The 22,953-nt window shown below is 39.2% G+C and overlaps 1 protein-coding gene across 4 annotated transcripts in view; it reads left to right on the top strand.

The window, feature by feature from the left end:
* Nucleotides 1–22,953, top strand: part of LOC104554014 (poly(rC)-binding protein 3) — a 513,107-nt gene that overhangs the window by 446,226 nt on the left and 43,928 nt on the right. For all 4 annotated transcript variants that reach the window (XM_061994937.1, XM_061994938.1, XM_061994939.1 and 1 more), the window contains exons 6-9: nt 3,529–3,665; nt 15,950–15,973; nt 16,078–16,110; nt 17,610–17,726. In XM_061994937.1, coding sequence (XP_061850921.1) covers nt 3,588–3,665; nt 15,950–15,973; nt 16,078–16,110; nt 17,610–17,726 — 252 coding nt within the window. In that variant the 5' untranslated portion in view covers nt 3,529–3,587. The remainder of the gene's footprint in view (nt 1–3,528; nt 3,666–15,949; nt 15,974–16,077; nt 16,111–17,609; nt 17,727–22,953) is intronic.

The following is a 22,953-nucleotide window of genomic DNA, read 5'->3' on the forward strand; positions in this document are numbered from 1 at the left end:
TCTGATGTTATTTACTTTCCACTGTTCCATGGGCATGGTTTAGTTTGGTTCTTTTTTCTTGTTACCTGGAGCTGCAGAGCCCTGGGTCTTGGATTTTGTACATTCTGATTCAGAGTCCCAAGGTCAGAAGGAGGATGTTATCCAGCTGTCCGGTCACTGTTGGCCCTCTACTGAAGGCAGGGCAAAATGCTTAAACCTCATTCTTAACATTCAGCCATGACATTAACTGTATCTGCCTGCACGATACTCTCTGCTTACTGGTGGAATCCCTTGACTTTCCTCTGGCATCAGGAAAAGTGTAATACATAGATTTTGTTTTCACAGTCAGAGACTCAATTCTCCCGGCCCTCAGAGCAGCCATGAGACCTTGTCACACAGAACCTTGAAAAGGAAAGCATTATGTGTTTAACCTTCAGTTTACTCACACAGAGAGGCATGCATAAGGCAGGAACATTGCAAAAATCAGCATTTTGAACAAGTTACTAAGGAGGGAGAAATTATTTCACTGATTAAATATTCATTATATTCTTGTATATTACAGCAGTAGGTTTAGAAATACATGGATGCATTGCTGGCTGGTAGGAGGCTTTGTAGAGGAAACCATTCTCTTCCTTGTGCCATGATCTGACATCTCCACACACACAGATAACTAGTGCAGCACATGTTTGTGGTGATGCCTGCAGAAATAATTGCTTTAATTGATTAATAAAGTACAACAATGCTTTTTTTTAATCTATTTTTAAAATAAGGTATTCAGGTAATTAACAGTCCTGTAGTTTTACTTTATAAAGCTGTAAATATTTGGACTTCCAGGACAATTGGGGCAGTTTTAAAGGGCCTTGGCATAATAAAAACTCTTCTCTCTTCATAGTATATGTGTAGGTTTCTCACAGTCTTCCTTATCATGTGGGGTTGCCTTTTCTAATTAATTCCCTTTGTATCTCACACAGCTGCCTAACTCCTTGCAGGCATACACACTCTCAGCCCTCCCCCAGACATCTGTTCTGCTTCTCAGTACCAGGTGCCAGAGTTTCAGCTTGTTGGAACGAGGGGAAAATACAAGATCCTTCAAAAAATTAGATGGTAGTGATATTTTTAACAATATTTGTCTTGGAATTTCATTTTTAACCTCTGTTTTTAAAAAGAAAGCAAAAGGTGTTCACTAAAAACCCCTTGGTTTTACCTGAAGAAAGTCAGGCTTGGGTGGGAGTTGATTTGTTTACTGGAAATCTTTCCCCCAAAATTTTTCACAAAGTGAGCATACTGATGGAGCATCACAGCAGCAAAAGGCCATGGCAACTGTGAACCTAGATCTAGGCTGGGATTATTTTTCCCACATTGGAATACATTTTGTTAGAAACATATCTGTACCTTCATCACTAAATTTTGGTCCACAAAAGGTCTTAAATACCTGGTTTCTACTTGAAACACATTCGTTATGTGAAATCTTCTGAGTATGCCCTAAGCTAACTTGGATTTCTAGAGTTCTCAAGTGCCCAGTATTGCTCCCATAAAGTCCAGGATTCCAAGATGTATCCTACTGTTTATGTACCAAAATGCTTCTGTTTGGTGGTTTGGGATTGGGGGTTTTTTTGACAGAGCTGAACAGAAAATGATTGCATTGTCAGGGCCAGAGCATTTGCCTCGGCAAGCAGCAGGTAAGCATCCATGGGACCATTCTCTTCTTTAGTCTGGGAATCACCAGTGTCTCTTCCTCTGCAGATATGGTGCGTCAGAGACATGGACAGGCTGTTTCAGTTTTCTGCTTTTACCCAGGCACTTTGCTTCTCTTCTACTTTTCTCCATCTGGATAGGGGACATGTAACATGAGTGATGAGCCCAGAAATGTGTAATAAATGAGATTTATTTCAGTGGCAGTGGTCTTGGTGGTGAACCATATGATATGAAACCTATGGAATCTATGCTGGGTTAGGGAAAATCAGCCCTGGCAATGGAGCAGGTCAGGAGGAGCTGCTCTTTGGTAGCGAATAATCAATTTGCTTTTAGGAAGGAAGAGTTTAAGTTACTCTTTCTCCCTCTTTTCTTTCACATGTCCTCAAGCATGTTTGCCTCTTATTCTTGCAGTCACTGAAGGCATAGAAAGCTCTCTGTGGTCCTAAGTACTCTTCTAGAGGCTTGAGAGAAAACTGCATCCTCCAGTGTATTTCCCAGCAGCAAAAACATAAGGAGTGGCTTGGTCACTCACAGGCACAGACTGAAGCAAGAAGTACCAGCCATCAGAGGAGTGACTTTCTGAGACGATCCTCAAATAATGCATAGAGGACAAAATGTGTTACAAGAGAAAACGATAGTCAGGAGTTATAAGTATTTAAAGTTGAGCTTTTTTTTTGCCAATAATTAATTGTGTGTGAGAACAGAACTCTTGGATACCAGTTGTATGGATTCAAGAAGGGATTAGAGGAGTGGTCCACCAATGGCTATTGAAAATGTTGATCGGGATGCAGTCTCCCAGAAGACCCTGAGCTGCTGATTGCTGGTAGCTCAGCAAGTCTGTCAAAGATGACCACATACATGTTTCTTGTGTTCTTTATTTACTCTTTGCTGTTGACTTCGCTCATGCATAACATGCTCAACTAAAATGGGCTTTACTGGTCTAGTATGCTAGTGATTAGTCTCTCTTTTTAAGATAGAACTTAACCAGTTGATGAAACAGTCATCAGGATGAAATTGAATAAGATGTCTAAGCATTTTCTACTGTGGAATTTGCTTGTCCGTGGTAATATTCCTTCCTGCCCCCATTTTTGTTTGTACTGATTAATATCCTTGTATTAATAAACTCATCATGCATCTTGTTTGTCCCTTCAAAGCCAGCCCTTGCAGCTTTCATCAGCATTTTAAGATATTTATGGCTTTGTAAATGACTGAAAATCTGCAATTTGTCATTAGGAATGAAGAAAATCTTCCTTCTACTTCAGGCTGAAGTTCAGCTTTGGTCTTTGAGAGCCACCTTTGGGCCTGGCAGACAGAAACAAAGTCAGACAGTGCCCACATTTACAGCAGCAAGTGGCTCTTTGTTACTCAGTTGTGTTTGATAATGTGTCATCCGCTGTTGCTGGCAGGGATCGGTGTTTAGGCTCAGAATTAATTTCTTATTAGCTGGAGAGAAAACAAAAATATCTCTTCTGTAAGAGCAAAAAGAGAAAGAGATAATAATGGGAGAGAAATGAAAACAGCACCAGGCACTTGTAAAGATGCATATATATAACAGAGAAGGTGCTGTTCAGAAGAAAACATGCTATTTCGCTGTTGTGCTCTGTACTTTCAGCTTAAAAATAAGGAAGTAAAGAGAATGTTTAAGGTTTCAAAAGAGAGCTTATCTTGTAATTGGTGAGGGGCTAAAGAGTTGGTTGGGGAGGGATAATAATCAAAGGAGCACCGAACTGTAGTCTAGAAAATCAAAGGGAGGAATGTTAATTGCTTTGTACAACATGATATTCTCATTTCAAAGTAGCTTCAGCTGTTCAATGGTACTTTTTCTTTTTTCTCTCTCTCTCTCTTGCTTTGTAGGTTAAGTGAATAGAAACAAAAACGAAGCTGCTTTCAAGTATTGGAGATACAAGGCCAGGATGAACACAAAGGACACCAAAGTGACTGAAGGAGGTCTCAATGTCACACTTACCATACGCCTTCTCATGCATGGCAAGGTGAAGCATTTACTGTTGACCACAGCAGTTGCCAGTGTATTGAGCTGTGTGTGCAGTTACCATCAGAGCCTGACAGCAGCAATGACATAGGATCTGCTGTTCCTCCTCTGACTTGAGTCAAAAATGCTGTTGCCATAGCTGGAAAATCACCCTGCCTGCCTTTCAAGGAATTATACTTAAGTTTGCACTGCAACCTGAGTTTGTTGGAGCAAACCCTGTCTGTAGCAAATCCATTTTGAGCTGATTTGATGGGGAAAAAAAGAGTTGTTTCATTGATAGTTAGCCAAATTCAACAGGCCCTTGTGTAAGTTTGACCTGCATGAAGCACTCCTTTCTCATTTTTGCTGGATTTTCCAGAGTTTTTTTGAAATCCAAGTACATTGACTTGTGTGAAATCATTGCCACAGGGTTATCATCTATTCCTGTTGAAAGCAAATGGGATAGTTCTCTGTTATTCCAATGTAGCATCTTACTAGAGCAAACTCCCTGATATACCGAGAGTTCATCCAGGTCCTCCACTGAGTTGTTTCGAAAGGCTGACTGTCATGTCGTTTCTGTCCAGTTCAGCACTTAAGCATGCAGATAAGTGTGAAGTCTGTGCAACAGAAAATATGCCAATTCACTATTTTCAGACTTCAAGGCCTAATGGTCATTCATTTCACATTGCCAGATCACAAATCGGGCTTTAATTTAAAAACATATTTCAGAGGTTTGTTTGTATTATTTGCATCAGGCAAAACCAGGCATTTTTAAGCTTAATGTATGAACGTTATACAAAGAAGGTGGGTTTGGCTCTTTCTTAACAAACTGAATATATATCTATATACACACACACACATATATCTATATGTGTGTATATATTAAAAACTGTATATACACATGTATGTATGTAAAAGAATTCTAGAGATCAAATCTATATATATGAATCTAAAAAAAATATTTTTTCTCCTAGAATTAAAACAACTAAAGGTACAGTTATATTTTATAACCATGGTATTTTTATTCCTAGAACTTAATTTAATAACTAAAAATACATTTACATTTTAAAACTCTGCATGCTTTCAACCTGTGGCATGAACAAACACATGATTTACCCATAGCACAAATAGAAGACTTTATATTTTACTTACAGAGCTGCTGAGAGGCATGAGGAGGGTACAGTTTAAGTTTGCAAATTAAAAAGCCAGAAATTAGGTTATGTCAGATCAAATTATACATTTTCTTAGAAATGATCCAACCATTTTGTTTGATTTTTTTACCCTGAAATATTCAGCTTCAGGCAGGCATTTGGTATGTAAAATATGCATCTTAAATAGGGATCTGTCAAACAAATTTAATAACAATCTCTCTTACCAAACCCACCTAAAATCTGTACGCATGTCTGCACTCAAAATTAAGTCTTAGGGTTTTAATCTACTGGGTCCTGGTCCCAATCCAGAAAAGCATTTGAACACATCCTTATAAGTAGCTCTACAGGTTTCAGTCAAATTCCCATGTGCTTAGCCATGCTTTTTTTTTTAACAACTGTCAGATATCTCTGCTTCTTTCAGAATCATGCCTTATAAGCAAAAACCATGTATCTATAATTTTTGAGATGCTGAAGTTAAACTGTGGACTAGGCATTTTTTTGAAACAAAAATATTATTTTAATATTAGAAATAAAATTAGAAAAAGCTAATTTTCTATGTTGAACATCAATGATCATATGAGTAACCACTTTTAACAATAACGGATGTGTCCAACCTTCAGTGTATATGTAGCCCCAAGGGTTTAAATTAAATCCATAAAAGCTAACTATGAAGTACAAATTTTAAGTGGGAGTATACCACGCAGCCTCAGTTAACAAGGCACGATGGGTATAGTGTTAACTCTCTTATGCTTTAATCATGTATCCTATTGTGCCCAGGGATGGCAAAGAGTACATGAAATCAGAATTTATTTTGGTGATAAAAGTCAGACTTATGGTTTCTTTGATGTTGTTTCTGTGATTTAGAAATTATAATACAGAGGAATGAAGGATATCTGAGTCAATATGAACTCCATGTGAGAAGATCACTCTGAAAGCTGTATGTGCCTCTGAAAAAGAAGAAACATGTTTCCTAAGCTCTTCCTTAAGATTTGTTGTGGTAATGACATTGGTGGAAACTGCTGATCTCTAATTAGTATTTCTAGACAGAACAATTAACTAAAGCAGAACTTGGGCTGTAAATAGCTGGTCACAACTTGAAAGAGAAGAATGGAATTAAGTGAAAATAACAGTAGTGAACTGGATTCAGTTAGATCATTTTAAAGTTATTTATTTGTTAGTGTGCTTCACGCAAATATGAGGGTCTCTCCCCACCAACCTCAAGTCTGTCTTTCAACTTTTATCACCATTGTACCTTTTCACAGGGAAGGTCTATGTGCTTTGTCATATTTGCATTCATTTTGATTGAAAGTACATAACTTGTGCTACGATGCTTCATTATCTTGGCTGTAAATCCTGCAGACTGAGGAAATTTTCAGTGTATACATTTTGTATAATTTGTATAGGGGCTTAAAGTCAAAGGTAGATATTTTAATTAGACAAGTAAGCTAAATTCCGTACATGCAGACAGAAAGAAAATAGATTTGTGTGAACACCCAGACCTCTGCTAAAGGGCAAGGAATAAAAAAGCATCTTTAGCAACAACAAACAGGTAGCAATAATGAAAGAAAACATTAGTGTCTGGTGAAAGGAAAAGAGAAGGGAACAGTCCTGATCTCCAGGAGAATGCAAGGCCAGTGCCCTCCACTGGTAGCACACATCATCAGAGCCTTTGCTTTGCCTTGCTTTGGGGAAAGAAGCAGCTGTAGGTCCAGCTGAGCTCCTGCAGGGCTTTGTGCAGCTTCCTGCCAAAGAGGCTGGGATGACCACTTGGATCACCAGCTCAGCTGCAATTCCACAGAGTAGCAAGAGGCAACGAGGCAAGGCACAGTCTAGATTTTCCCAGGGTACAAAATGTGATGTTAAGGGAGGGTGGCAATTTTTTTACCTGAGGAAGCAGCAAAAAATCTTGTGAGGGCCCAGCAAAGTGCTAACCACTATGAGATAGAAAAGGTTAACCTCAGGGCAAATGTTTCCAGGGCCTGATATGAAAGGTGTCCTCCTGAGCCAGGACTTCAGAAAGTGTGTGAATGTGTAAGATGAAAGGTCTAATTTTCATCTTGTACTGTGTTACATCAGTAAAAAAGTTATGAAAGTGTGACAGCTTTGAAGAGAAACAGGGAGAAACATAAAACATCTGTCACACTTTCTTGTGAGAAACTAGAGGGCAGGTGTTGTGGAGTTTGCTACAAAGGCAGGGCTCGAGCATTCTTCACATCCACAGAGAAACAACAGATTTTTCAAAAGGAAAATCAGGAAAAAATTGTTATGTGGATGTGTGAAGAGGGAAGGAGTCTGCCCAGGCATGCCACAACATCCACCACTGGAGGTTTTTAAGCACAAGTTAGACAAAAATGAATATATCCCTGCCATAGCACTGCAGCCTCTGCTGCTCAGGACCTTTTTGGCTGACTTACCTGAGTCCTGGTCTGGAGGCAGCAGGAACAGAAGAGCCTTTCAACACATGTGAAGGAGTTGAATATATGTAGTACATTAAATAATGCAAAGATGCATTTTTATCTTTTATTAATGAGAAAGATGCACCACATTAGGGAATAAAGTTGTTTCATGCATTTCAGTAGAGAAAAACAGGGACTATGGTCTGGAGCTGTTTATGTTGCCCTACTTTTGTACTTTCCATCTAATTCCTTGAAGTAAAATAAATAAAATCACTGTGCAGGATGAAGACATTAGTGGATACAGATATTTTATTACCTTTGTCTACTTTAAAAGTATCATTCCTGGGCAGGATTAGAATATTGTAGGGATTGTAAGTTTCTGCTTCCAGCAAAGGCAACAGTAGCAGCATTTACTCAGATCAGATCAACATTTTTAAGGACTTAAGTGTATGTTCAGTCATGGGCAGTCCCCATCTATTAGAGCCCTCTATAATGAGAAGCAGAGCTCAGGCTCCAAAAGAAATGTGACTTTCACTTTCTTGCTTTTTAAATTTATGTCAAAATCAAACTTCTTTTGGCTATCTGCATGTTACAGAAACTTTCATGGAGCTCCGTGTTTCTCTGTTATCATTCCTTGCTCACCTTTTACTGAACTTTATATTCCCATGATTTGTGGCTGGCTTTTCTTCTTACTGCCACAAGATTCTGCCAACACACCTTCATAGTTGACACCTGCAGTGCTCTTGTTCTTGTTTTGGTCAATTTGTGCCCAGAAAGAAATAACTCTTGAAAATGCACCTAATTTGAATGTGCTTGATAATGATTACATGATTTCAGATTGGCTTGGATTTGTACACAGAAAGTGTTAGTAGGCTGATTAAGACCCTAGAGACTCACCACTACTGATAAATTTTAGATGTAGATGTTAAAGAACCCATGTGCTGATAGAAAGATATTAAGTTTAAGGAAAACAGCTTAATGGAGATTTTAAAGTCAGGTCCATGAGGTGGAAAAGGACAAAGAGTTCAAATGTGACAATCTGGAAAGGGCAGTAGGGTCACAAATCCACTTTGGTCTCCATCTCATAGTGGCGGTGCAGGAGACTCTGCTTTCTTCCTCCAGTACAAACCTGCAGAAGGAGAAATGCATCATTTCCAAAGGCACTGCTTGATGGTGTGCGTCAGTGAAACCACGTTGAGTGCAGTGAAGTCTGACTGAAACAAAAATAGAATGTATTAATATATTAAGTCTGAGAAATCTTTCAGAAAAAGGGAAAGGAGTTCGGAATTAGAAAACAAAATGGATTAATGGAGTCAGAGGGTTAGGAAGAACAAGGAAATAATTTACAGGTAGGTTGAAGGAGGGAAAGGAAAACTGGTAGGGAAGTAGGATTCTTGCCAAATACTGAAAGGTGCAAATTGGAGAGCTGAGGCAATCAACTGGAGAAGGTAATTTAGAAGAAATATGTTCAGTGAGAGAAGGAAATCTGGAAAGCACAAAAAACTGAAAGGCAGTGGCAGTGTCTAGATAGTGGTACCTTTGGGATATGCCAAGTTGGAGAGGAAAGCTATTGGCGGCAAAAGTATATGTAATTTTGGGTGTATTGCAACAGTGCATTGTGGAGCAAAGAGATGGTAATTACCTTAATATTCTGGCAAAACCACACCTGTAGTTCTGTACTCCACAACAGGTGCCACATGTGAGTGGTGTGAAGACTAAGAGGAAGGGGAATTCACAGAAAAATAAGTGTTAGGAGGCTGAGGAGACTGTCTAGCTTTCTTCAGACATAATCATAAATACAAGGAAAGAGTAAATACGAGTGTAATGAGAGTGTGGTTGTTTTGAGTGATACAAATGCTTTGTGTCTGGAAATAATGGAGTAATTTGTTTTGTTTTGTTTTTAAATAAACCATAATAAGGTTTAACCAAGAGAATAACCCAAGAGAAATTCCTGGTATTAAGATTTTTATGATGAAGTCTCCTAAGCAGATTTTAAACGTGACTGGCGAAGAGCAGCACATGTACTATATATAATGCATAATCTGCATTGTTGGATGAAAGATATGGTGACCAAGTGGAGCTTTTCCTTCCCTGATACCATTGGCTCAATGATAGTTTCAGCAGTAGCACATCAGAAAAATGTCCCTACAGTCAAATGTTCAGGTTGGGACAAAATTTAATACATGTCTTGATTTTTGGTTCTAAATTTCAGTACTTAAGAACTTAATTTTAGATGCCCTGAGGAACTCTTATCTCTCAATGATTTTAGCAGGATCAGTGGGTATCTTGTGGCACTGGAAGGACTGGTTACAGCAGACTTAAATCCAGTTTCAGTGGTGACTTTCAGACATGCTGATGGTTATCTTATGACACTATATATATATTTTTTTACAAGAAAGTTTAAACTCATTAAGATGATTACTCACACTTAACAGCTCAAACATAGACAGAATAAAATCATAGGGAAAATTGCTATTTGCATCATTACAGATAATATTGCTTTAACATCAGAGATTTCTTTTAGGGACCACTTTTTTGTGACCTTTTGATTGCCTCCAGAAAGGCTGTAAAGCAGGCACAGAAATATTTTTCCCACCTTGAAGGTAATGCCCTTCTCATTCTTTTTTTTTCCTATTAAAATATAGAATACAACAAAGTAGCTTTAAGAATCACTGTGTCGGTATTTTAATCCAAGTCATAAAATGTCAACTAAGCCAATGTTCTGTTCTTTCTAGTTTCCACGAATAATATCAGGGTATTACAAGGATTGACTGTCCTGACTATTGCTATCATAGTTGCTATTTTGTTTGTTTGCATTACTGTGGCACCTAAGAGCTCTCTCTAGTCACGGAATAAAACTCTGTGTGCAAATACACAGTGCAAGATGGATCTCCTCTTTGTGTGTTTGTAGTAACAGCTGAGAGTTTCTCACTAGCCTAAAAAAATCAGTAGAATGGACAGAAGTCTTTTCCCTCAGCCCCTGGGCACCAAAAAAAATTGCCATATCCTGATCATTTTGCACTTCTGTCAGATAGGATCTCCTCATCAGCCCATAGCTGTAATGAACTGAGATTGCAGAAGGCACACACCCACTCGGTGCTACTGCTTTGGCATTACAGGCAGAGGGACAGAACTAGTTTTTGAGGGTTTTTTGGGGAGAAAGCTGGGAGATTTAGTGTGAAATCAAAAGTAAATTGATTACTCATCTGCTATCAAAAAGCAAATGAGAAATGCCCATTCAGCTGCCCTGAAAAATGGTAAATGGACCTGTGGAAGATTTGTAACACTGGCGTCTCCATCAGAAAAACATAATTTGAAAGTTTCCTCATACACTGCCACATTTGTTAGCCTGAGATCTGTTTCAATAAGGGCATGGACGGCCATACCTTACTAAATTAGGGCTGTTAACATCCTACAGTGACTACTGAAGCATCACCTGGGAACATGAGGTCTCCTCTGTCAGTGAGACTAATCCCACAATCCCAGAACACAAATCATACTCTGAGTTTATCTGAGGCAGATGTTTGTTCCCTGAGGTAGACACATTACATCATGTTTCCCAAAACTGACTTTTCTTCCAGTCTTTGAAAAATGCTTATGCTCCATGTGCTCCATGCAAACACATTGTTCAGAACATCTTCATGGAACATGTTCCTGGGGTCTTCCAAGCAAATTCACGGGCTTATACAAATATTGGCAACTCTATTCTCAGAACAAGGTGAAGAGATAGAGAGTTGGGTTATATTATGCCTCATCACGGATGGAAGAAAGACATCTGGTGCTGGTCTAGAAAATTTTATCAGCACACATGTTGTTTGCTGTTGCCAGGATACCTCCTTTCTCACCATGAGTGTGATTCACCACCATGGAAGACTGTGTTTCTTTCCTTTCAGTGTTATTCTAGCAGGCTTTTTTGTTTGTTAGACTCCAGTCATGGTGGTTCTATCTAATCCTTGCTTATAGAAAGCAGACAAGTGTATGCAATCAAAGCATTGCCTGAAAGAATCGCAGGAGTGAAAGTATATATTCTTGTATTATTTCTTAAACATGTTTACCTTCTAGACATGCCTTTATCTCATGGCTCCTGTGAGGCTGGTGTCCCATTCACCCCATAGCACTGATAACAGAAGCTGCATGTCCCATGGTAATAAATCATGGCCTACCCTTTTGTATGTTCTTAGAATAACTCCCTCTTTTGATTGTATTTCCTGGGACACGGCAATTATTAAACTAGCCTCACACTTGAAAAAATGATGGAATTTCACACATTCTGTTTACAGATAAAGGTTAATCTTCAAACCAAGATTTGTTACCATTTGTTAAGCCTCTTGTTTTCCTACCATGACTGATTTATTTCTTGTTATTCTAAAGGCACACCAGATAATTGACTAGGAAATAACTTTCTCTTATAGCATGTTTTATATCCTTGTTTAGTCATTCTGACCATCAAGAGCCCTGGGAAAGCCTTGGCTCACAGATTTCTCTACTGCCACCTTTATTTCTGCTGGTGCTGCCTTGTCCTTACCATAGATGATGCAAAAATTTCAAAAATAACTTTGTGGTCTTTGATGAGCCTACTAGGACTCAAATTTTGTTCATTAAGAGCAAAACTCATCCCCTTCATATGAATAAGGTGTACAAATAGTGTTATAGGCTGCATTTCATTTTTACCATTGCTTTTCCTCAAGTTACCTGCAATGAACTGAGTGGTTGGCTGGCAATATACTCTATTGATACTGAGCAGTCTTCCAGCATTTGTTAGCGAGGTTCACCTCTTATTGCTTTACTTATTTTATCAGAAATGACATAGTAAAGAAAATTATAGTCATAAATTAACCCAATTGCCCTAGTCTTGGGAATTATTTTCAGGCTATCAGAAATCAGCATGTGCAGTTCAAATTTTTCTGGGATTCTCCAAAGTGACACTGTTGGAGCCCAAGAGTGAGGCTGTCCTGCCTGAGATAGTCACCTATAGATATGTCCTTTGGAAGGCATTACCTGGGCTGAGTACCCAGCATAATCTGAAACTCAGGCTTCTTTGACAAATCTGAGGATAAGTACCCCAAATTGCTGTCGTTTCTTGAGTGAAAGATGATTTCTCTCTATTTAAAGGCTGTATGTATATCTTGACTTTACATACAAATACATAAATGTGAATATATGTATCAGTGGATGCAGGTAGGTGCACATTTGCAGCTTTTTGGAGGCATCCTATTCACCTAGCATGGTTGCAGTGGTGTAATCTGCTTCTCACAGGTGGGTGTTTATATGTTGAGGCCAAGGAGCTTGGGTAGGACTTTTAGCTCTGGCATCAGTCAGATGGATTGCCTTGGACTTGTCTTTCTCCCTCTGAGCTTTAGTTCACCCATTTATAAATATAGAGAAAGATGAAACCCTCAAAAGGACACTTTTTCTCTTCTCTTTTAGGAACAAAACATCTTCCATTATCTGTCCACCTGGACTGCAGAGGAGGCTGTGTGCCTGGCTTACACTATACTCCTAGCCATTAATGAATTTATGCAGGTGGCAGACATCCCATCCCTTCAGCCTTATACAGTTAACTACAGCATGGTTTGGTGTCTGGCAGACTTAGAAATGTTTTCTGAAGAACATAAAGCCTTCGAGGTAGCCTTGGCTAGAAATACTGATAAAACTTGAGTGTCATAAAAAATGATGTTAGGTATCTCATTAAGCTCTAAACAGGATTTAGCGTGATATAAGAATCTGTATGAAGTAAATATTGGACCACAAAGAAACATAGAAAGTTGGATGAAGTAGCACAGGTAGTTTAGAGAATGAGATGTAAAGAGTACTCTGATTTAACTTGTGACTGAAGTAGGTTTCCCATCATGATTAAAGACATGAATGTTGTCACCAATACTTATGGGAGCTTTCCTGGAAGCAGCTAGTCTCAAAAAAGATGGAAGTGACCCATTTAGAACCATTCTAGATTTATTTCTTTTTTAGTAATTTATGTGGATCAAAAAATCTAGAAAAAATAGGAATATCTATGTGACATTAATAATTCTTTCCCCCTACACCCTTCCCTCACATTTCCAGTGGAATCCCAGCTCCCAGAGCAGGGGGAGCAGTGACGTTTTCTTGGATGTTTTGAAATTTCTTCCTTATAGAATAACATTTAAATTCACCCTTTGATATGAGGAAGGTTTGAAGTACTCCATAGCAATGTAATGAAATTTGCTAACATGTTCCAAAGAACGTCACCAATGTCTTGCCATTTCCATGGTAAAAAAAATCCCTTAGATTGAGTAGGAATTTGACACTGCAACTTTCTTTCCTTACTGCATACTGCAACAAGATCTCCCCAAACCTTCTGTTCCTAAGAACCAACACACACAGTTCTCTCAGCCTTTTCTCATGTGTCCTATGCTATGGTCACCTGACCATCTTGGAGGTCCTGCACGGGATTCACCTCAGTATGTCCTCATCTGTCTTGCACTAGGACATTAGACTGTGCTCCAGGCATGGTCTCACAAACACAAGGCGGCAATAATCATTTGTCCCAGGCTGCTGACTACACTTTTGCTAATACAGCCCAGCATTGGTTTGATCAATGATGCGTCACTGATGCACTCATGTACTCAGGTTGGGGTTGTGTATTGGGACCCTCAGGACTTTTTCTGCAAAGCCAGTTTGTATGTATATAGTTTTTGCCCAGCTTGTACTACTGCATGGCCTTGTTCTGTCCCAGACATGGGACATTTCATTTGACTTTGTTCCTCTCCCAAAGATTTCTCTCAGCCCATTTCTCCAGACTGTCTAGATGACTCCAAATAGCAGCATTGTCCAACAGTGTATTGGCTGTTCCACTCAAGTCTTGTGTTACATGCAGGCTTGCAGAGAGTGCAAAGGAACCGTATGCCAAAGTTCTACATTGAAATAAATAGTTTTCTCACTGAAGAGCCTTCATGTCTTTGAGCAGGATGTGAGAAGTTGCAAGCACAAGCAGCTTCATAGTATGAGCTTTTCATTAACCTTCTGGTGAGGAATAACACGCTCAAGGTCATTGCAGGTAGTTCTCTTCTGCAGAGTGAAGTTAGTGCCACTTTATGATGAGTTTACAATTGGATAGAGCAATGGAGAACAATTTCTTATCTTTTTGACTGTGCCTCAGAAGGGGTCAAACTGAAGTATAGATTGGAGGAGAGCAGGAAAGAACTGTATATCATGTGCCTGGGACAGATCAGTTGCGTGAAACTGTCTTTGATCATTGAAGTAGATTTCACAATCTGTGTGTAGGAGAGGAGTTTGTTTTTCATTAGCTGATCTCCTCTCCATCAGGTGATTTCCAGTCTGATATCAGAGCTTCATGATTTGTGTAACGTGTCCAGACTATTCATTTCAGAGTTACTAGCTTCAGTTTTGCTACCTGTTGGTTTTATTCACCAAACTTTTAACCCTTGGGATGTTGCCAGAACTGCAAATTTTTTCCCCTATTGTATGCTCACAGTCACATTTCTCAGTATTTTCTGTCCCTTCATGGAAGACTGTGGGAGCAATTCCCAAATCCCTAGAAAGTGATTAGCGCTTATTGTTCTGTAAGTGCTTAATAGGGAGATTAAGACAGGCCACCAGGTGTTTACACAATAACGCTCAGTAGCATGGAAATTCAACTCTAGCTATTACACAGTGTAAAGAGGGTAAAAGCCTGCCCTCAGAGAGATCAGAAATTATTTTGATACTTGTATTATATCCCATTTTCTCTAGCAGGTTGTGCAGTTCTTTTATTTTTCAACTTTGCATTCCCTGATAGGGGTTTCTCTGTATTTGTAGTGGCAGGATTGACCTGTAACCACAAGACCGATTTCTGTTAAGATTAGTTTCTGCTAAAGGTATTTTTGTTACACAATCAGTAAACTGCAAAATCACATTTTTAGTCTTCCCCCTTGTATCTAACATAGAATCTTAGGATCATAGAATGGTAAGGGTTGGAAGAGACCTTTAGAGATCATCTAGTCCAACCCCCTCCTGAAGTAAGCCCACCTAGATCAGATCACACAGGAATAGGTCCAGATGGGTTTTGAAGACCTCCAGAGAAGCAGCAATGGAAGGAGGCCACCCTTCACATTGTAGATTTGAAATAAGGGATAATGCTTAGGAGCAGAGCATCCTGGTTTTGACTGGGTTAGAGTTCATTTTCTTCCTAGTAGCTGATAAAGGGCTGTGCTTTGAATTTAGTGTGACAACAATGTTGCTAACACACTGATGGTTTAGTTGTTACTAGGTAGGGCTTATCCTAAGTGAAGGATTTTTCAGTTTCTCAGATCCTGCCAACAAGCAGGTACAGAAGAAGCTGGGAGAGAACATGGTCAGAACAGCTGACCCCAACTATCCAAAGGGCTATTACATACCGTAGTTTGTCATGCCCAGTGTGTAAACTGGGAGGAATTGGTGGGGAGGGGTAGATCATTGCTTGGGCATAAGTCAGCAGGTGGTGAGCAACTGCATTGTGCAGCAGTTGGCTTTCTTGGGTTTCATTTCTCTCTCTTTTTATTGTCTTCACTTTCGTTGCTATTACTGATCTTATTGCTATACCGTATTTCAATTATTAAACTTCCTTTATCTCAACTCATGCATTTTACTCTTTTTTTTTTTCCAATTCTCCTCCCCATCCAACTTGGAATGGGAGGAGTGAGTGAGCAGCTGCATGGTGCTTAGTTGCTGGAGGGAGGCTACGGAGCAAATGCTCTTCTGTAGCAAATGGTGTCATTCACAGTGTCTTCTTTTTTCTGTTTCAGGAGGTTGGAAGCATCATCGGAAAGGTCAGGAAATAACTTTATTTGTTTTCATGTAAAAATATTGTATATATGTTCATTTCATCATCCTAGGATAACTTTTTTTTCTTTATTTTCTATTTCTTTAACAGAAGGGCGAGACAGTTAAGAAGATGAGGGAGGAGGTAAGACAAGCCTTGATGTCTTTACTTGCCTTTCAATCCGGCCAGAGAATAGGGCAAATCAGGGTGTGCAGACCGACGCTGCCATCAAGTGGGCAGTTAATGTAACATCACCATTCTTTGCAAGTGATGGTGGTTAATGGATTGGCCTAAATTAAACGTTGTTAGTGTAACCTCCTTATCACCACAGCAGTCAGGAGTCTTTCATTCCCATAGCAAGGTGCCTGCTGCTGTTTTATCTCAGGAACAGCTTAACCAGCAGAACCAGCTGCACATCAAAACTGCCTTGGTCCTGCGTATGGCTTGGCCTCCCGTTAGAAAGTTTCCAAATCTGGAACCAAGCATTAGACTGATGCTGCTTAAAGTTTAAAGAGGATAGACACAAGCTTCAGCAGAGCTCTAGCCAGACTTCCATAAGCCAAAGTATCCCTTTGTTGTCTCTTGGCAAAGCCTTAACTTTTCATCGTTTTGCAACTGCAAGATGTAGAAAGGGTTAGAGCTGCATACACGCCATTCACATCCTTTGTGAACACAAAATAGCTGACTAAAACATGGCACTGCATAAACCTCGGTGTACTCAGCAGCCACAGGCTTCTTGCCCTGCCACAGAGCTGCAATGTCTTCAGAGGATTGTGCCCAGGTCGAGGTTACAGACCCACTGTTATCCTGAAAGGCAGCACATCTTACCTGGAGATCCATGTAACTTCTCTGCTTTGAAGCAAAAAGCACAAGTCAAAGGCAAAAAATCTAGGAGTGTAAAATGTGTAAAGGATTCCTCAAGAAAAGTCAATTTGATTCTGCGAGATCTGCAGTACATTACTACGGCAGCTGCTTTTTTGTTTTATACACTGACAGAAAGTCTGTGGCAGGGAAATCTCAAAGAATTTGTAGTAAAGAAAACTACTGAAATAAATATATATTTAAATATACACAATAGAGAGTTCATTGTCAGACTGGCCTGAGTTCAGACCTTCTTTTTTGATGATAGGAGCTTTCACTCATGATTTCACCCTTAAGTGTGACACTTGCTGAGACTTAAAAAAAAAAAAAAACAAGAAGAAAAAGTTTCTGATATACTAGATACTTTCCAATTGATTAATCACATTTTAGTTTCATTACAAATTATGATCATAGGCAGATAACTTTGGATGTAAATTGCATGCACAAATGGGAAGCCATCATTGGAGAGTGCTCCCAGCTTCTGAGTTGAACAGTTTAGAGAAGAATTATGATCCCTGGTTACAGAGGGATTACAGAGGTGGTACTTGCATATCACCACAAAGACTGTACAAGTATTTACCCAGTCAGAATCCAGCTTCCCACAGTTGGATGAATTTTTGTAGTGTGATCGGTTTATGCTGAAATTATAGGATATTGGGGCTGCAGTTGTGGGGGGGGCAATTAGATGCTTCAAGATATTTCTTCACAAACTATATCCATAATCCTACTTCATTTACTCACTGAGAAGCATAAATTTGAAAAATATTTGTTCTTTTTGACAGAGTGGTGCTCGAATCAATATTTCAGAAGGTTCCTGTCCAGAGAGAATTGTGACAATAACAGGACCAACAGATGCAATTTTTAAAGCTTTTTCTATGATTGCACTAAAATTTGAAGAGGTAAGCAAATAAAATACAGGGTTTTTTTCTCTGTTCAAGTTGAAATACAACACCGTTTGAATTATCTCATGTTTGCTTTAATGTTAAATATTATTTGTTTAATGTTCTATTTAATAGCAATGGAAGTGGTTGTATTTTTATAAATGCTTTTGGCAGTAACACTAAAGAAAAATAATGGGTCAATTTACAAGCTGTTTGATCATTTCTTTTGCTTTTTGGAGGCTTCAGGGAAAAGCAATTGCTTCTAGTAATGTGCACTAATGGTAGAAAAATTGTCTTGGAAAATTTCTGGTCCCATTGTGGGTTTGATTTCAAAGAATAATTGCCTAACTTTTAGCTCTATATTTATATGATTCCATTTAGTATTGATGTAAATTTTGTGTATGTCAAGATGCATATATAACTCATTTAACTGGAACATTTTTGTTTTAAAAACAAACTATGTGATTAGCAATTATCAATTACCATATTTAAAGCTTAGGATTTAAAATTAATTTAAATAAAAGCACAAAGAGTAAGTGAAGCAAGAGCTCAGTTTACTGTAGAATAGCTTGTTCTGTGTACCTAAAGTTCTAGGACCTCCTCAAGTTTCAGGGACCACCTACAAGTAGACATAGTCACCTCTTTAATGGGAAACATCATAGAAAAGGCAGCAGACTACAGAACGTGAACCCTGCGCATTATGCAGAGTATTTAACTCCCTCTACTTTTGATAATCATACATGTAGTCCAGCCATCTCTCCTATCCTCTCTGGAAAGACAAAGGCCCTACAGAAGGCAATTCACTTTCTCCTACAGAAAGAGCCTGCAGACAGGTGGACCTAATCACATGCAGCAGGAGAAAAGGGCTGTGTCTCTCCAATGACAACTCAACTAGACGGATGTGAATCTTTTTCTTAAGAGTGCTTATTTCTCCAAGTCAGTAAGGTTAGTCTCCACATCTCTCCATAGCATTGGGAGATGCTGGCATTTATGGGAAATACCACTGTTTGCTTTTATTTACCCATAGTGATTGTTCACAGTAATAGTAACAGGACTAGAAGAGAGCTTCAGGGTCATCACATGCAGTTGTATTCTGCCATAAGCAGTATGTTCTGCAACTTGACATATCACAGCACAATCAAAAACTAGTTAGATTCTTTTCTATATCTTGATATTGGATCCAAAACCTCAGTTCTGTGATAATTAGACACCATCTTTTCATTCCTCACCTGAATTTATTCATGAACAGTTTATGCAGATTTGTTTCTATGCCAGCACTGGCCATTAGTTTAAATAATTCTTGCCCCCGAGTTCCTGAGGATTACTCTCTTAGGCATATTTTTAGAAACTAGTTTATCCCCTCACACTTTTGTTTTTTCCAAAGTTAGCCAGGCTGAGTCTTTCAGAGGATTAATTCCCCACCCCTCTTGTGACTCTAGTTGTCCCTTTCTACCTTTTTTCAGTTACAGTTTATGTTAAATTTGTGTGTTAATTGTGGACAGGTTGCAAATGAAGGGCTTATTTAACAGAGTTAACAGTCCTCTGTCCTAGTTACCATGCTAACATATCCCTACAACTGCTGGAAATGTCTCCCCTCCTACTAGTGTAACGTTTTCTGCACAACTACACTGTGCCTGGCAGGTATCCCCAGCTCCAGCTCAGGTGTTTTCAGTGGGAAGCTCAGTGGTCTCAGTAGACATTCCATTCCTGTCAGCCCCCAGACAAATTACAATTATTTTTATGCTGAAAATGTTAACCCTATTTATATTTCTCCAATCTTTCATGGGTTTTCAGATCTTCCTGTGTGGTATTCCAATCTTTCAACACGTTGATAAAGTACCCTTGTTTCGTGGCATGGTACATTTTATAAGAATGCTAATTGCTTTTTTCCTTAACAATTATAAATGAGATTAAAATGATTTTGAGGTTGAATCCTTCAGAACAATGAAATCATTCTGTCCAGCCCAATTTTAAAACCACTTACTGTCATCTCTTTCTCAGCTTTATCTCCTACCCATCCTGTACCAATCCCCATTCTAGCTTAAGAGACAGATTCGTGTACAGTACTATACCCTCCAATCCACAGAGACCTGGAGAGAGCAGTCTCTCTTCTCTCTACACAAAAACAAAAAAAAAAACAGTGTTCTGCTTAGGGCCAAATCCTGAAAAAATACTGAGGGAATCATTAACAGAGATAATCCCTGCCAGCTGTCACCAAACTGAGTATTCACTGGAAATAGTGTTGCATTTCTTATAAAAACATTGAACATAGCACAGCATCGAATCCCCACATCATCCAACACAACGTGGTGTTTGAAAGTACTGTAGATAGCAGTAGGCAAGGAAATCTGAAATTCAGGCATCTGACTGGATCTTGTAGATTTTAGGGAGTAGTCTGGACTCTTCATGTGTATTAGCAAAGGGGCATTGGCTCTCCCTGCAGATCAGGTTCTGTGGTTATATATTCTGAAATACTTGTATTTAGTTTTAATATAATGGGCTTCTGGTATATTTAAAAGAATAGCAGTGAAGAAAAATGTCTCATATAATCAGTTAGATTTCCTTTAATTATTCTTGTCAATGAAATGAGGTAACTGTAACACTTTGGAGGCAAGATAAAGTACTCTTTCAGAAATTACAAATGATCTGGCTACCAAGGGTTATTTTTCATGCATCTCTTTTCATTGGAGACTTCATCGGCCATTTAAAAAATTGAAAATCCCAGAGCAGACAGTACTTGGTGCAGTTTGAAGCTATCTTCAAACAGAACAAAAAACATGCATGTGTGAAACTGCTGCTTTGAGGGTGCTTTTTGGTATTTGTTATGCATGTCCACATGAAGTATTTTGACATCAAGCCCTTGAACACTTAATTTCAACCCTACAGCTGTACAGCTGGGGATATGCAGGTCTAGGAAGGTGTGGGAGCCCTGGAATATTTTTCTAATGTTAGCAAAAATGTCAAAAATGTTTCAAATGGAGAGAACAAAACAGAAAGAATTGGAGAAGTGTTCTCAGTGCAGTTGCTCTGCAATCTTTTATCACACTGCTTTGACAGTATTCCTAATGAAAGTTTATTTTCTAGCGATAAATTTGCAAGGTACTGCATAAACAAATGAAGTATTCACTGCAGAGGAAAAAAAGAATTATTTATAAATGACACTAATCCAGGCAGACCACTAGAGTTGCAAGAGAGGACATTTTAGAGCAGTCATTTCCAGACTGGAGGCTGCAACCCAAGAAATGCATCTCAAAGTTCAATGGTAAATGGGGCAACTCTAGCTTGGAACAGAAGTGTGCATTACCCACTGGAAGCACGTGGTAGGTAAGCACCGGAATAACCAGCAGGCAAGGCTCAGTGGTCAGACCTTCTCCAAATAAACAAGAAAATGTTTGGTGGAATCCTTGTTCATCTGCAAACATTTGTGAAGCATTTGCTCAGCTCTAGGAAGAAAGAGGAGAGAAAAGGAAGGTGACATACTCAAGAGATGGTGCCTTTTTGACAAACATTAACTCTTGCTACTGCACCTGTGGTAAATCCTGTGATTGTCATTACCAAATGAGGAGCTGCCTCACAGACTCATACTTGCTGTGAAAACTGGCAGGTCTAACATTTCATTTAGAGACCAGTAAAGAATAATTTTGATACGTCTTTTCCTGGAGGTTCCATAGATTTCTGAGCCACCAGATTTGCTTGCCTTGGGAAGCAAACTGTGACTCTGGGATGCCAAGAGCTACAGATGCTGCAAGGCTTCAACGCTGGGAGCTGGCTCTCCCACTATTTCCAGACTCCCAGTTTCTGGTGCTTCCTGGCTTTCCCAGGCTTCTAGGCTCCTGCCTGAGGAGCAGCCCAGGCAAGCAGGCAGAAAACTATGCAAGGTCCATTGTCAGGGTCTGCCAGGGCCCTGAGGAAATGGATGCAGTGCCACAGAAAGTAAGAGGTTAGAGAAATGGGAATCTCCCAGTTTGAAAGACAACTGTTCTGTGAGTAATTTTCCAGCCAACTCTACTTGTGAGCCTGAGGTTTTGAGGGGTTTTTTTTCTATTTGTTTCTCTTTTGTTGTGTTTTTAAGCTGGAATGACATCTTTATGGTTGTGCTGTTGAGCCTGCATGTTTAGGGTCTGCTCTTTTTAAATGATGAGGGGAAATAAAGAGAATAGAGGCTTCCAATTTTTGTGAAGAGCTTTTGAAAGTGATGAGTGCAGTGAAGGCTTTGAGGCCAGGTCAGATATGATATGGAAGTGGCAGATATTATCAGGGTCGTACTGGATGACTGAAGAGGGTTATTTACCTACATCTGAATGATAGTGTGCCTCCAGCTGACACAAACATGATATAGTGAGATGACATCTTCCAGCTGAAAAATTGACATGACTTGGGCTTTATTTCAGATATGTGGGTGCTGCAAAATTACCTTATCCCTCTCTTTGTTTTGGATTGCTCTGTCTGACACAAGCACTAAAGAAAATGTGAGTTACTGTCTGGGAGAGGAATGATTTGATGGCTGCCTTGTGGCATGCAGCAGTGCCTCATTCCATTTGGGATATTTTTTCTTGTCTGTTGAGCTAAGCAAGGTCACACCAAGTCATTACTTGGACGGAACAATGCTGCCATCACAAACGTGGAGGTACTGTAGGAATCAGTGCTAATGTCACTGAGCTCCCACACCAGTTTAACGAGGTGTGCAAAATTGTTTAAAGTACTTCTTTTTATTTTGGGGTCTCAGTCACACAATATAGGCACTTTGGTTTTAACAGGTGATAGTCCTGGTAAGTGAGAACATAGGGAATCACATCAGTTCTATCTGTTGGAACATTTGCTGTGTCACAAATGAGTTAAATGAATATTAAATGCTTGCTTTCTATCATTCCTGTCTTAATCTTTTGAGTTGCATTTCTATGAAGGGTGTAATAGCTATGCCATGCCACCTCACAGATGTATGAGGTAGTCTTTTCAGCTCACAGGTAATGTTAGCAAACACCACAGAGATTCTTGGGAGTTGTTGGACAAGTGCCATACAGCTTGTGGTGATCTATTTTGTGACCTTAAGTGCTCTCAAAAGCATCTCATTGATCAGTGGGAAGATAAGCTTTATCTTTTCCTCTGTGATGAAGACTTTAGAAGGGTTATTTTGTCTCGACTGGAAGATTTTGAACAAGCTAAATATATTTCAGACAAAGTAAACCTTGCAATAAGTAGTATGTTGAAATGCTCATGAGAACATATAGTGTAGTCTCACTGGATA

The sequence above is a fragment of the Colius striatus genome, chromosome 4 (assembly GCF_028858725.1).
Source record: "Colius striatus isolate bColStr4 chromosome 4, bColStr4.1.hap1, whole genome shotgun sequence".
Classification (NCBI taxonomy): domain Eukaryota; kingdom Metazoa; phylum Chordata; class Aves; order Coliiformes; family Coliidae; genus Colius; species Colius striatus.